This window comes from Myxocyprinus asiaticus, chromosome 16 (genome assembly GCF_019703515.2).
Source record: "Myxocyprinus asiaticus isolate MX2 ecotype Aquarium Trade chromosome 16, UBuf_Myxa_2, whole genome shotgun sequence".
In the NCBI taxonomy this organism is placed as follows: Eukaryota; Metazoa; Chordata; class Actinopteri; order Cypriniformes; family Catostomidae; genus Myxocyprinus; species Myxocyprinus asiaticus.
In genome coordinates, this window is record NC_059359.1 from 1,998,389 (window position 1) to 2,013,349 (window position 14,961).

Sequence of the window (14,961 nt, forward strand, 5' to 3'; positions counted from 1 at the left end):
ACACACACACACACACACACACACACACACACACAGTAATAATACAAATCTGCTCTTATCTGATAAAAGGAAGGGTCTGGATTAGAGTTGGGTGATATAGCTTAAATTAAATCTTGATATTGATGAAATATCAATCAAAGATGCTACTAAAACATCTGTTTTAACGCTCTCATACTCACGAGTGGCGAGACAAAGAATGATTGTGAAACTAGTCTAATGGCATGCTTTTCAGCACTTTAAAATCATCATAATATCCAGAATCAGAGGGCATCTTACTTGTTAATGTTGCTTCCTTCTTTGAGTCTCTCTCCTGCAGCTCCAGTCTTGGACACTCGCTCACTGCCGGCCAGATCCACTAGACTGATCTTACTCACCTTCTCACCAGAGTTCTGCATCAACACACACATGAAAGAAGATATCACGATGGCAACATCCTACATCAATTAGTTTCTTATCTGAATAGACTGTGGCAAGTTTGGGCACCCCTGATCAAAATTTCTGTTGCTGTGAATATCTAAGCGAGTTAAAGATGGCCTGATTTCCAAAAGGCTTAAAGTTAAAGATGACACATTTCTTTAATAGTTTAAGCAATTTTACTTTTTTTATTTCCATCTTTTACGGTTTAAAAAAAAAAACAAAATAGGAAAAAGTTTGGGCACCCTGCATGGTCAGTACTTAGTAACACCCCCTGGCAAGTATCACAGCTTGTAAACGCTTTTTGTAGCCAGATAAGTGTCTTTCAATTCTTGTTTGGGGGATTTTCGCCCATTCTTCCTTGCAAAAGGCTTCTAGTTCTGTGAGATTCTTGGGCCGTCTTGCATGCACTGCTCTTTTGAGGTCTATCCACAGATTTTCGATGATGTTTAGGTCGGGGCATTGTGAGTACCATGGCAAAACCGCCTCTTGAGGTCGTCCATTGTGGATTTTGAGGTGTGTTTAGGATCATTATCCTGTTGTAGAAGCAATCCTCTTTTCATCTTCAGCTTTTTTTACAGATGGTGTGATGTTTGCTGGTATTTAATTTAATCCATTCTTTCCTCTACCAGTGCAATGTTCCCCTGTGCCACTGGCATCAACACAAGCCCAAAGCATGATCAATCCACGCCCGTGCTTAACAGTTGGAGAGGTGTTCTTTTCATGAAATTCTGCACCCTTTTTTCTCCAAACATACCTTTGCTCATTGCAGACAAAAAGTTATATTTTAACTTCATCAGTCTGCAGGACTTGTTTCCAGAATGCATCAGTCTTGTTCATATGTTCATTTGCAAACTTCTGATGCTGAATTTTGTGGTGAGGATGCAGGAAAGGTTTTCTTCTCATGACTCTTCCATGAAGGTCATATTTGTGCAGGTGCCACAGTGCACCACTACTCCAGAGTCTGCTAAATGTTCCTGAAGGTCTTTTGCAGTCAAACAGGGGTTTTGATTTGCCTTTCTAGCAATCCTACGAGGAGATCTCTCGGAAAGTTTTCTTGGTCTTCCAGACCTCAACTTGAACTCCACCGTTCCTGTTAACTGCCATTTCTTAATTACATAACAAACTGAGGAAACGGCTACTTGAAACGCTTTGCTATCTTCTTATAGTCTTCTCCTGCTTTGTGGGCATCAATTATTTTAATTTTCAGAGTGCTAGGCAGCTGCTTAGAGGAGCCCATGGCTGCTGATTGTTGGGACAAGGTTTGAGGAGTCAGAGTCTGTATAAAGCTTTAAAATTTGCATCACCTGGCCTTTCCAAACGATGACTGTGAACAAGCCACAGCCCTAACAAGCTAATTAAGGTCTGAGACATTAGTAAAAGTTATCTGAGAGCTCAAATCTCTTGAGGTGCCCGAACTTTTGCATGGTGCTCCTTTCCTTTTTTCACTCTAAAATTTTACAAAATAAACATAATACACTAATATTGTTTAAAATGTTGAAAAGAATGTTTCATCTTTAACTTTATGCCTTTTGGAGATCAGTTCATCTTCTACTCACTTAACTATTCACAGCAACAGAAATGACCAGGGGTGCCCAAACTTTTGCATGTCACTGTATATATATATATATATATATTATTTTTTTTGCTAAACTTTTACATTTGTAATTTTAAATAAGTAAATAATTAAACTAAATCAATTGAGCATTAAACAAATTAATAAATGGTGGAAAATAGAAATCTAAAAAAAGTAAAAAAAAAAAAAAAGAAAACATCTTAATTGTCTTAACAATTAAAAAAACATTTAATTGTTAAAAAATAATAAAATTTCAAGACAAAATTAAAAAGCAGAAAAATAAGAACATAAAAAGGTCAGTCAAAACAATAAAAGTAACATTTTAAAAGTAATTAAAAATCCTACCAAAAAAAACAAAACAAATGTACAAATACAGCAAATAAAAAAAGAGAACAAAGAGTAAATAAAAAAAAAAAAACGTTAAAAACAATGTGTCAGTGTTTTTGAAACAGGATTGCTTATTGCTAAACTTTGAAAATCATGTTTAAAATAATTTTAAAATAAAAGTCCCCAGTGAACTTTGGGCTTGTTTATAGTCAAAAGTCTCACATTGTGCATTTTTTTCCAGGTAATATTTTTTTTTTTTTTTTTTTTGCTTTTTGCTAAACTTTTACATTTGTAATTTTAAATAAGTAAATAATTAAACTACTGTAATTAAACTGAGCTTTAAATAAATAACTAAAACATTTTAAACAAAACATTTTAATTGTAATAAATAAATAAATAAATAAATAAATAATAATAATAATAATAAAAAGAAAAATAAAGCCAAAATTAAAAAGCAGAAAAATAAGAACACAAAAAGGTCAGTTGAAAAAATAAAAAAGTCCCCATTTAAAGTCATAACAAAATCCTAAAAAACAAAATAAAACTAACAAATATAGCTAATAAAAAAAAAGAGAACAAAAAGTAAATAAAAAACATTAAAAACAATGTGTCAGTGTTGCTTCTGAAGCAGGACTGCTTATTGCTAAACTTCTAAAATTCATGAGCACCGCCATCTTGAGATCACACGACCTGCTGAGTATTACTAATTTCATCTGAAAAATACCCTATAATTGGACGCTTTTACTCGCAGAATAACTTAATCACGACTGAAAGCGAACAGTGCAAACAACTACATTTCTGAGTGTGCCAAACCGAAATCTGTTGTTTTTGTGTGCCACTGGCAGGTGGTTATCACTGACCCCAGACCGCAGGTCGTAGAGCGTCTGCGTGACGATGACACTGAAGACCGCATGTGAGCGACTGCTCTCCTCGTTCATGTTAGTGGCTGCAACTGTGCGTGATTTATTCCCCTCTGACATCAGAGATTCAATATCCTGAAATGAATCAAAGTTAAACAACTCACTTCAGCTCGGACGATTAGTAGGCCATTTCGAAATAAATAAGCATCAGCCATGTTAGTTTTAAAATCCTACTGACAGCCTTGTCAATCAATAATAAACAATTCTTTTTTCAAAGTTTGAGTAAAAAAATGTACATGTTCCTCTTGTAAGTGTGTGTTTCAGGTTTGAGGGTTACAATGCAGAATGTATCAAACATTATCAAATATGTTTCACCTCGAAGCTTGTGACTGCCAGCTGAGAGAGACCGTCCACATACGGACCCAAAACTTTATGCTCTCGAACTTTCAGAGACTGTCTGTTCCTGTACGGAGAGAAGAAACATTATTATAGATGAACAGCTTCACTAGAACATCATTAATGCTCCTTAAATACTTCTTAACTTAGGGAAGAACTGATTCACAATCTCCCTAGTGTTGTCTTTTTAAGTTTAAAGCTGAAGTGTGTAATTTCTGCGCCACAAGCGTCAACAAACAGTATTGCGTTACAAACAAGTTTCAAACACTCCCCTCATTTGCCAAACATGAAAAAATGTAAATTAAAAACATAAATAAACACGATAAAATAATAAAATTAATTTTTAAAAAAGTATGCAAAACACAGCAATTTAAAAGTAAAAAAAACTTTAAAAAACAAAACAAAAAAAATTTAAACAAAAAAAACTTCAACAATATAAATAATAAAAAAATATTAAAGTTAATTATTAAAAATGATTAATTAAAAAAAACATATATATATAGCTGGAAGCAGCGATTTAAAAAGTTTTTTAAAAAATGTACACAAAAAATTCAACAATATAAATCTTTTTTTAAATTATAAAAAATCTAAAAATTAAAAAAAATGTAACAATATAAATAATATAATATTTATATATAATATATAATTATTAAAATGTATTATTAATAAAGAATTAAATATATATATATATATATATATAGCTGCAAGCAGCAATTAACGAGGTTCAAGCATTCGAGGCCCTTTAAGTGCATGCGTAAAAATATATTAAAATAGAGATAAAGTTCCATAACATTTAAAACCATCAGGTTGAGGACCATATACAGTTGTGCCAAAAATATTGGCACCCTTGGCAAACATGAGCATAGAATGCTGTGAAAATAAATCTGCATTGTTTGCCCTTTTGATCTTTCATTTAAAGAAAAAAAAAATCACAAAACCTATCCTTTAATTGAAGTAAAACAATTGAAACAGGAGAAATATCTCATTATTAATTAAATATTTTTCTACAAAATGCATTGGCCATAATTATTGGCACCCTTTTATTCAATACATTGTGCACCCTCCATTTGCCAAGATAACAGCTCTGAGACTTCTCTTGTAATGCATAATGAGGCTGGAGAACACCTGGCAAGTGATCATTCCTCATTACAGAATCTCTCCAGATCCTTCAAATTCAGAGGTCTATGCTGGTGGACTCTCCTCTTCAGTTCACCACACAGGTTTCTATAAGGATTCAGGTCATGGGACTGGGATGGTCATGGCAGAACCTTGATTTTGTGGTCAGTGAACCATTTTTATGTTGATTTTGATGTTTGTTTTGGATCATTGTCCTGCTGGAAGATCCAACCAGGGCCCATTGTAAGCTTTCTGGAAGAGGCAATCAGGTTTAGATTTTTTATCTGTTGGTATATGATAGAGTCCATGATGCCATGTATCCGAACAAGATGTCCAGGACCTCTGGCATAAAAACAGCCCCACTACATTTAAGATCCAGCACCACATTTAACCGTGGGCATTGGGTACTTCTTCATCTCTGTGTGTGCCAAACGCATCTCTGGTGTTTGCTGCCAAAAAGCTCTTTTATTTGTTTTGTTCATCTGACCATAGAACCCGGTCCCATTTGAAGTTCAAGTAGTGTCTGGCAAACTGAAGACGCTTGAGTTTGTTGTTGGATGAGAGCAGAGGCTTTTTTCTTGAAACCCTCTGAAACAACTTGTGGTGATGTAGGTGATGTCTGATTGTAGTTCTGGAGACTTTCTGACCCCAAGACCCATTTAATTCCTGCAATTCTCCAGCTGTGATCCTTGGAGATTCTTTGGTCACTCGAATCATCCTCCTCACCATGCTTGGAGACAATATAGACACATGTGCTCTTCCAGTCCGATTCTTAAGATCTCCAGTTGATTGGAACTTGTTAATTATTGCCCTGATGGTGGAAATGGGCATTTTTAATGCTTTAGCTATTTTCTTATAGCCACTTCCCATTTTGTGAAGCTCAACAACCTTTTGCCGCACATCAGAACTATATTCTTTAGTCTAACCCACTGTGATTGATGATTAAGGGAATTTGGCTTGTGTGTTTCCTTATATTTATAACCCTGTGAAACAGGAAATCATGGCTGAACAATTTCATGTTCCTAGTCACCCAGGTGCACTAAAACATTTTAAAATACGAATGGGAATATACTTCAGATATATTTTACTCATAAGAATTTCTAGGGGTGCCAATAATTGTGGCCAACGTGTTTTGGAGAAAAATATTTAATTAATAATGAGATATTTCCCCTGTTTCAATTGTTTTACTTCAATTCAAGGTTTGATTTTTGTGATTTTTTTTTAATGAAAGATCAAAAGGATAAACAATGCAGATTTTTTACAGCCTTCTTTGCTCATATTTATCAAGGATACCAATATTTTTGGCCATCACTGTAAATATGGCTTTTTTTAACATTCCTGACTGTTTTAGCGCCACCTTTTGTCAGATCTCCATCCAATTCTGCACGCTTCTTCAGAATCACATTTCGCATATGTGTACTAAATTTGATGAAAATCGGATTAATCGTTTAGGAGTTACAGGATTTTTGGGTGAACTAGGCCACACCCGTATTTTTAAATTACCCTTTTATAGCCATACCAAATAAAAAGCTCACTTTTTTTTTTTTTTTTTTTGATAGTTATTGATCTAGGCTGTCCACAACAACTTCCTGTACAGGATTTGTTGATGTCGAGGGAAAAACCTAGTACTAGTTTGCAAAATTAGTTTTTTAAATAATCTCAAATATTTAAAAAACGATTTGATTGACACCACTGGTTCTTGAGGCAAAGTTCAGAATGAGATCTATCAAATTATATGAATAACATGTCTGTGTGGAAAAACACCACAGAATACACAACGCATGTAAAACGCAAGAGCGCCTCACAGTGGCCAGTGTTTTTTTACATTTTGCATAGACCTCTAGGGTCAAGAGTCAAATAGGTCAACCATGTTTCATTCCGATTGGCCTTTGTTAAACTCATCTAATAGGGGATGAAAGTCGATGGCGGCCATGTTTTATAAGATATGAGACTGTCCTCATATACCATGATAGCACCTTGGACAAAGACGCTGCATGCAGAATTTCAAGTCAATCGGACCAACGGTTCCATAGTGTCTTCCAAAGCATGTCTCTGCTCACCCTTTGGGATCCAGCAGGTCTCTGACTTTCTCATTGTAGATCTCCATGTACGAGACCTCCACCTTGAAGGAATGAGCCTCGTTCTCCTCTCTGGAGACCCTCTCAAACAGCGAGCAGCACAGTCTCGGGATGAGTCCTGGCTGATCGCCGTTCCCCATCATGGAGAACGATTTCCCGGAGCCTGCCAGACAAGAGCAGGCCACCAACAGCACGTCAAAGGTCAGAAGACATCTTAAAAGGGTGATGTTATCTTACAGCAGACATGTTCATACAGGTCAGCCATCAAGTAAAGGCTGAACTGAATGATAAAACATTGGAACTAGAACAGGAAGTGCGAGGAAAGAGATAATGCGGTGTGTCTGTATGGAGGAAAAGACGAGACGTGAGCGATTCAACAGTGTAATTGCAAACACAGAAACTTCCTGTTCCAGGAGTAGCCAGAAAGATTTAATGAACTTTAAATCTGATGTTTTGTCTAAGAGAACACAAGCACCTTTTAATAACTCAAAAAACTTAACATGAAAATATCAGGTTGAAACTTCATGATTTCACGAATGAGATTGTAAACAAGATTTCAAGTGAGAAAATTAAACCTATTTTTTTATAAACATTAAGACTTTCACTGTGAATTTATTTTCATGAAAATTAAGAACATTTTTCCCTTAATTCTCAACACTGTAATAGAAAAAAACCTCATTCTCATTACTGTAATGGGGAAAAATAATGGTATATTAATACAAAAAAATCATAATAAAATGTTTAAGATATTTATAATTTACATTTTTTAATAAGTAAATAATATTTAATTTTGTAATTCAATTTTTTGCGTAAAAAAAATTATATATATATATATATATATATATATATATATATACAGGTGCATCTCAATAAATTAGAATGTCGTGGAAAAGTTCATTTATTTCAGTAATTCAACTCAAATTGTGAAACTCGTGTATTAAATAAATTCAATGCACACAGACTGAAGTAGTTTAAGTCTTTGGTTCTTTTAATTGTGATGATTTTGGCTCACATTTAACAAAAACCCACCAATTCACTATCTCAACAAATTAGAATATGGTGACATGCCAATCAGCTAATCAACTCAAAACACCTGCAAAGGTTTCCTGAGCCTTCAAAATGGTCTCTCAGTTTGGTTCACTAGGCTACACAATCATGGGGAAGACTGCTGATCTGACAGTTGTCCAGAAGACAATCATTGACACCCTTCACAAGGAGGGTAAGCCACAAACATTCATTGCCAAAGAAGCTGGCTGTTCACAGAGTGCTGTATCCAAGCATGTTAACAGAAAGTTGAGTGGAAGGAAAAAGTGTGGAAGAAAAAGATGCACAACCAACCGAGAGAACCGCAGCCTTATGAGGATTGTCAAGCAAAATCGATTCAAGAATTTGGGTGAACTTCACAAGAAATGGACTGAGGCTGGGGTCAAGGCATCAAGAGCCACCACACACAGACATGTCAAGGAATTTGGCTACAGTTGTTGTATTCCTCTTGTTAAGCCACTCCTGAACCACAGACAATGTCAGAGGCATCTTACCTGGGCTAAGGAGAAGAAGAACTGGACTGTTGCCCAGTGGTCCAAAGTCCTCTTTTCAGATGAGAGCAAGTTTTGTATTTCATTTGGAAACCAAGGTCCTAGAGTCTGGAGGAAGGGTGGAGAAGCTCATAGCCCAAGTTGCTTGAAGTCCAGTGTTAAGTTTCCACAGTCTGTGATGATTTGGGGTGCAATGTCATCTGCTGGTGTTGGTCCATTGTGTTTTTTGAAAACCAAAGTCACTGCACCCGTTTACCAAGAAAGCACTTCATGCTTCCTTCTGCTGACCAGCTTTTTAAAGATGCTGATTTCATTTTCCAGCAGGATTTGGCACCTGCCCACACTGCCAAAAGCACCAAAAGTTGGTTAAATGACCATGGTGTTGGTGTGCTTGACTGGCCAGCAAACTCACCAGACCTGAACCCCATAGAGAATCTATGGGGTATTGTCAAGAGGAAAATGAGAAACAAGAGACCAAAAAATGCAGATGAGCTGAAGGCCACTGTCAAAGAAACCTGGGCTTCCATACCACCTCAGCAGTGCCACAAACTGATCACCTCCATGCCACGCCGAATTGAGGCAGTAATTAAAGCAAAAGGAGCCCCTACCAAGTATTGAGTACATATACAGTAAATGAACATACTTTCCAGAAGGCCAACAATTCACTAAAAATGTTTTTTTTATTGGTCTTATGATGTATTCTAATTTGTTGAGATGGTGAATTGGTGGGTTTTTGTTAAATGTGAGCCAAAATCATCACAATTAAAAGAACCAAAGACTTAAACTACTTCAGTCTGTGTGCATTGAATTTATTTAATACACGAGTTTCACAATTTGAGTTGAATTACTGAAATAAATGAACTTTTCCATGACATTCTAATTTATTGAGATGCACCTATATATATATTTAAATTATTCATCTTTTTTTAAGTTTTTATGTATCATGGTAGTATTTTTTGTACTGCTTAAAAAATCACTGTATTACAGTATTAAAGTAATTTTACAGTAAAAACCGACCATATTAGAGGATTACTTTTATGCTGCTTTTATGTGCTTTTAGGAGCTTCACATTTCTGGTCACCATTCACTTGCATTGTATTTACCCACAGAGCTGAAATATTCTTCTAAACATTTTCATTTGTGTTCATCATAAGAAAGAAACGAGAGCCAATATTCATGAGAAAAATGGGAATTACAAGAAAAATGACAAGAAAACCTTTCTTATTTCTTTTAATTTTTGATTGATGATCTTTGACATGTTTTCGGCACTGTCTACAACCATGTTAAAATATGAAATTTCCTTATTCTGTGCTTTTAGTGTGTGAAAAATAAATATAATTGTGTGTTATGTTGTCGGCACTGGTTGATATCTTGCAGGGTTTTTTGTGTAATCACAAGTAATCTTTTGACGATAAATGACATTCAGCATAACGGATGTCAATGCCAGCCAAAAGCACAAAAACACATTTATTTGTTTCCTTAAGGTGTTCTCAGAGGAGGTGTGACTGATTCACTGATTCTTACGCCTTTCCGTACCTGTTTGTCCATAGGCAAAAATGCAGGCGTTGTACCCTTGAAACGCGTTGTCGAGTATGCCCTCCCCAAGGCACTTGAACACGACCTCTTGACCTGCAAAACAAATAAATGCAGCTGTGACTATCACGACATTACAATGCGCTCGCAGCTGGATCTCAGTCAGAAGCGGTGGGCAAAGAAACACATTCTGTGTCCAAAACTTGAGAAATGCACCTTCTCACGCAGTATGTGATGACAGTTTTTATTTTTAGGTGAACGTTCCCTCTCAGAGGAGCATTCAACCAAAAAACGCTGTCCGTTAACACTGTAAGCACATTTGGAACAAAAATAGGTCACAAAGGAATTCCCAAATTTCTCCTTTCCTCACGTTTCAAGAGAAATCCCTTGAGCGCTCCCATGAAAACCCCTGAAATCAGTGTTGTGAATGCAAGAATGGGCCTGCGCGATCACACAGGGTGGTGCGTTCATGCTCCGGTGAAGCTGAGATGCACAAATCTCCACATTCTAATGTCCGTGGTGAATCAGCCAGCTGTGTAAAGAGCTAAATAAAGCCAGACCTTGAGCGTTTGCATGCAGACCCTTTCAAGACAAGATTGCACCAGTGCAGCTCAGTGCATATGTCATCTTGAAAAAGGGATTCTTTTGCACGCTTTGGAACAACTGCAGTGCCCTTATAGAGCGAAAAATAAATAAATAAATAAATAATGATAATTTGGAAATTTGCCCATTGCAAATGACAAGCATTTAACCCTTTAAGCTCTGAAGGTGTAGTTAAAGATTTCCTGTTTCAGTGGCATACCCAAAATTAAAGGCTTAAAAAAAAAGGAGAGTCGAGTGTTTGGTATCATCGTAAAGAAAACTTTTCACATTTTTATGATATAAATGATGATACATTCTGAGACTCTCAACCTAAGAAACTGCTGAAAAATCACACAAAAACTTGAGCCAAAAATTTAATATTTTTCTGATTTGACATTATATATCTCCAGGTGTAAATAAGATGTCTCCTAAAAACTGGGTTTGTTTTGTTCCCAGTCATGTCAGCTGTATCTGAGAAAAATTTTGTGTTAATACGACAAAGCAATCAAAAGTTATAATATTACAAAAATAATTTATAATAGTCTAATAGCGTCTACATGTGTCCAAAAGCCTCTCCAAACAAATAAAACGTAATAATTGTACATAAGAACTAATTACACATGCAAACACAACAATAACTAAAGGTTTGCACAGCATGCAGACATGATTTTAGTAATGATATTTCACAGAATGAGTTTCATTCTGTGTCATTTGAGTCATCATTGAGTCTGTGTCATGTATTTGGCGCCATCTCCTGGTGGCCATATGTAACATTGTGCTTCATGTGGATTATCCAGTGGGGCAGGAATTAGCTGTTTAGCAGGTCCCGGTAGCCCCTGCTGGTAGATGCTGGAACTACACCCTCGGTGCTTAACAGCATGTTTTCTCCATTGACGGCCATTCAGAAACAATCATGTATTCTGACGATTTTTTTTTTTTTTACAAGAAACATTTTGATCACAAACATTTAATCACATTGCACTACATCTTTTTCTGATGACCTTTTTTTTTTTTTTTTTGGCGGGCTGCTAAAAGCATGAAATTTACTTATTTTTCCCTATATCATACTGTTGACGTCACAAGCCTGAAAGCACTGGCCAAGCTCGAGCACCCACTCGCCTGAGGTTAGAAACTAATTTAATTTGCATCCTTGTTTGAGTGACAGCAAGAGACGACGACAAGACACCTGTTTACTTAAATGAGAACTATTGGTTTTGCAGTCTTATGCAGGTCAGCAATAAGTGAAAAGGTTAATTAGTATAAACGTTGGATGATTCATGTATTTTATTTTGCATTGAAAGCCGACATGCCAACGTGTTCAGCTTTTAATTGTGCTAATCGCCACTCTACAGGGTCTTGTGTAAGATTCCAGCGGTTTGTGTTGTGAGGACATCATTTTTCCGCGGCTGTACATCAACTCATGTCACAACTTGTGCTAGGATGGCACCTACTTCCAGGGTGGTCGCGGGGACCCTGCGCCAACTGAGCACCGTAATAGAGATAATTGGGAATGTTAACTCATAGCTCTCTCCAGGAATTTTAGAGCTCCTTGGGATTATCTAATGATCTATGCATCCGATTACCTTGTGTGTGGACTTGTTTGAAAGATAATCACCTCATCTAAGTAATGATATGTGATATTGTATGATCTGTTTATTTTTCGTGAATCTATAAGTGAAAACGCAGCATATAAGCAACACCAATATAACTGTCAAAGATATATACTTAGCTAATACTCGCTATATTTTTGTCTGTGAGTCAAACAAATAGGCTGGTTGTATTCTACTCTTTGAGAGTTTTCCATCGACATATCACACATGGCTATTTGATCAGTATGTAGAGTGCACATTATCAGAACGGAGCACTTCTGATTTGTCTGCAATTTAAAAAAACTTGTTCAGTCTTGGTCATAATGCATACATGCATTGGAAAGTAGAGCTTCTAAGCTTTCAAACGATACCTATTTATGTGTTGGTCAAGACTGTTGTTATTAATAATTTGACAAATTATTTGTTTTTCTTGCGGGCCCGCTGGCGTGCCAAATTCCACTGAAATCTGAAGTTTTTATTTTTACAGAATTTTAAATGTAAGGGCCTGTGTATGACCTGACAACAGCAAATTACCTTTCAAAAATGACTTTAATTACCACTCAGCTTCATGAATAGACCATTATATTCATTAAGAATGACAGATGATCCATGTACACTTAGTAAAGTCAACAGATTATCAGACAGGCTTTGTTTTGGCAAGTTTGAACAGGAAGACTATAATTAACTAATACCTGAATTACTTAGAAGAAAAACATCAATGTGTTACATTTAAGTGTAGTTTAATGGAATGCACCATAATGGAATAAAAAATCAATAACAGAATTGAGTTTATTGAGGCTGGTGTCACTACCAAACTTCTTAATTAGTTAAACCAGCAAGACTTCCTTTGACGACAAGAATCACCCAAAAAAATGGCCAACCAACTTCAAGATTCGCTGGGCATTTTTGTGTCACTTCCCAAACACAATACCAAAAATAATATGTAGGTGATCATCAGAGGCGTTTGTAGGACTTGAGGAGGTTCGGGGCTTAGGGAGCGGGAGCGGGGGTGGGGGTGGGGGGTGTAGCAATTGCTCTTACACAATTGGCAATTTTTTAAAATGAAACCTCATTATATTTTGTTAGATTTATGCTTAAAATGAGAAGAAAAAAAATGTATGAATATGGTAAGAAAAATACACTTCATTTAAGATATATTTTGCTTCTCAAGTAAACGTTTCTTGTTTTAAAGCGTTTATGTTTATTGTTTATGACTTTCTTTCTTCTGCAGAACACAAACAAAGATTTTTAGAAGAATATTTCAGCTCTGTAAGTCCATACCATGCAAGTGAATGGTGACCAGTACTTTGAAGCTCCAAAAAGCACATAAAAGCAGCATAAAAGTAATCTATACGACTCCAATTGTTTAATATATGTCTTCATAAGCGATGCAGTCACTTAGAGAAACAGATCAATATTTCAATCCTTTTTTTACAGAATGTGAAAGTGAAAGTGGAGATTTATAGTACAAAAGGACTTAAATATTGATCTGTTTCTCATCCACACCTGTCATATCACTTCTGAAGACATGGATTAAACCATTGGAGTCGTGTGGATTACTTTTATGGTGCTTGTATGTGCTTTTTGGAGCTTCAAAGTTCTGTTCACCATTTACTTGCATTGTATGGACCTACAGGGCTAAAATATTCTTCTACAAATCTTAATTTGTGTTCAGCAGAAGAAAGAAAGTCATACACATCTAGGATGGCATGAGGGTGAGTAAATGATGAGAGGATTTTCATTTTTGGGTGAACTATCCCTTTAAGGATGTTGAGATCTTTTTACTGGATATTTTTAGTGTGTGACTTTTTTTCCAGCAGAGTGAATGGAAAATGATGTCATGTTTGATATTGACTCACCGGCATACTTTGGGATGTTGGATTCATCCATGGACCAGAAACAGTAGTCGAAGGCAAACACCTGTAGAAGTAGACACAAAGAGAGTTGTGAGCGAGTTCTGGCATGTTCCTGCTGATGCTGGTCGGGTCAGAGACATACAGACAAAAGAAGAATTAATGTGTTGATTTATTCCAGACAGAACATGATGCTGCTTGTCTGAATCCCAGATTAAAGACAAACACACTGACTGAATGAGAAAATACTACAGTTCCAGTTCACACACACTTCATCTTTAACACTTAAACTCGATCAGTCTGTACAGATGTTTTATGTATTAAATCATATACAGTAGAGTTTCAGCATCGTTGGTGTTTGGACCCCTAATTATGCATTCCTGAGCTTTGCAGATGTTCATTTCTGAAATCCCAAAATTAGATAGGTATTGCACTAACTAAAGAGCCACATGTGTCCCTTTTTCTTACTAAAAAGTGTATTTTTAGACTCTTGAAAATGGAGATTGAAATAAATAAATTAAGGTACATTCTTTGTTTTGTTAGACAAGAAAAACTAGACCCACATTTGGTTTTCAACCATTGAAAATGCTTTCATTTGGTCACGTGAGATTCTGTGTGAACTTGGTCCTATTATGAATGCGCACTGAAGAGCGAACAGATATTGATTTGTTTTTCACCCAAAGCGATCGATTTAGAAGACATTAATTTTACCTCTGGAGTCATATTGATTGCTTTTATGCCGCCTTTATGTGCTTTTTGGAGCTTCACAGTTTTGGCCACCATTTACTTGCATTGAGCTGAGATATTCATCAAAAAATCGTCCTTTGTGTTCAGCAGAAGATGGCATGAGGGTGAGTAAATAATGAGACAATGCCTTTAATTTTGAAGTGCGCAGCACATGCAGACTGTATATTCATTTCACTAAATCACAGCCTTTTGTGGTTTAATCATCACACTAGGACACATAACGATTTAAATGTGATTACTTTTGCATTCATACAATCATTTTATCACAAACATGTCAAATTCCGGGACATTCCGCATTTTATAGTTAATTCCGATTTTATGATTGGATTCTGCGATTCCGTCTGTGTTTTTTGAT

At 36.0% G+C, this 14,961-nt stretch overlaps 1 protein-coding gene across 5 annotated transcripts in view; it reads right to left on the bottom strand.

The window, feature by feature from the left end:
* The window catches only part of kif13a (kinesin family member 13A), a 116,767-nt gene that overhangs the window by 58,241 nt on the left and 43,565 nt on the right, over positions 1 to 14,961 (bottom strand). For all 5 annotated transcript variants that reach the window (XM_051720170.1, XM_051720167.1, XM_051720168.1 and 2 more), the window contains exons 4-9: positions 13,866 to 13,926; positions 9,839 to 9,931; positions 6,750 to 6,930; positions 3,553 to 3,640; positions 3,178 to 3,312; positions 277 to 389 (exon numbers count right to left, since the gene is read on the bottom strand). In XM_051720170.1, coding sequence (XP_051576130.1) covers positions 277 to 389; positions 3,178 to 3,312; positions 3,553 to 3,640; positions 6,750 to 6,930; positions 9,839 to 9,931; positions 13,866 to 13,926 — 671 coding nt within the window. The remainder of the gene's footprint in view (positions 1 to 276; positions 390 to 3,177; positions 3,313 to 3,552; positions 3,641 to 6,749; positions 6,931 to 9,838; positions 9,932 to 13,865; positions 13,927 to 14,961) is intronic.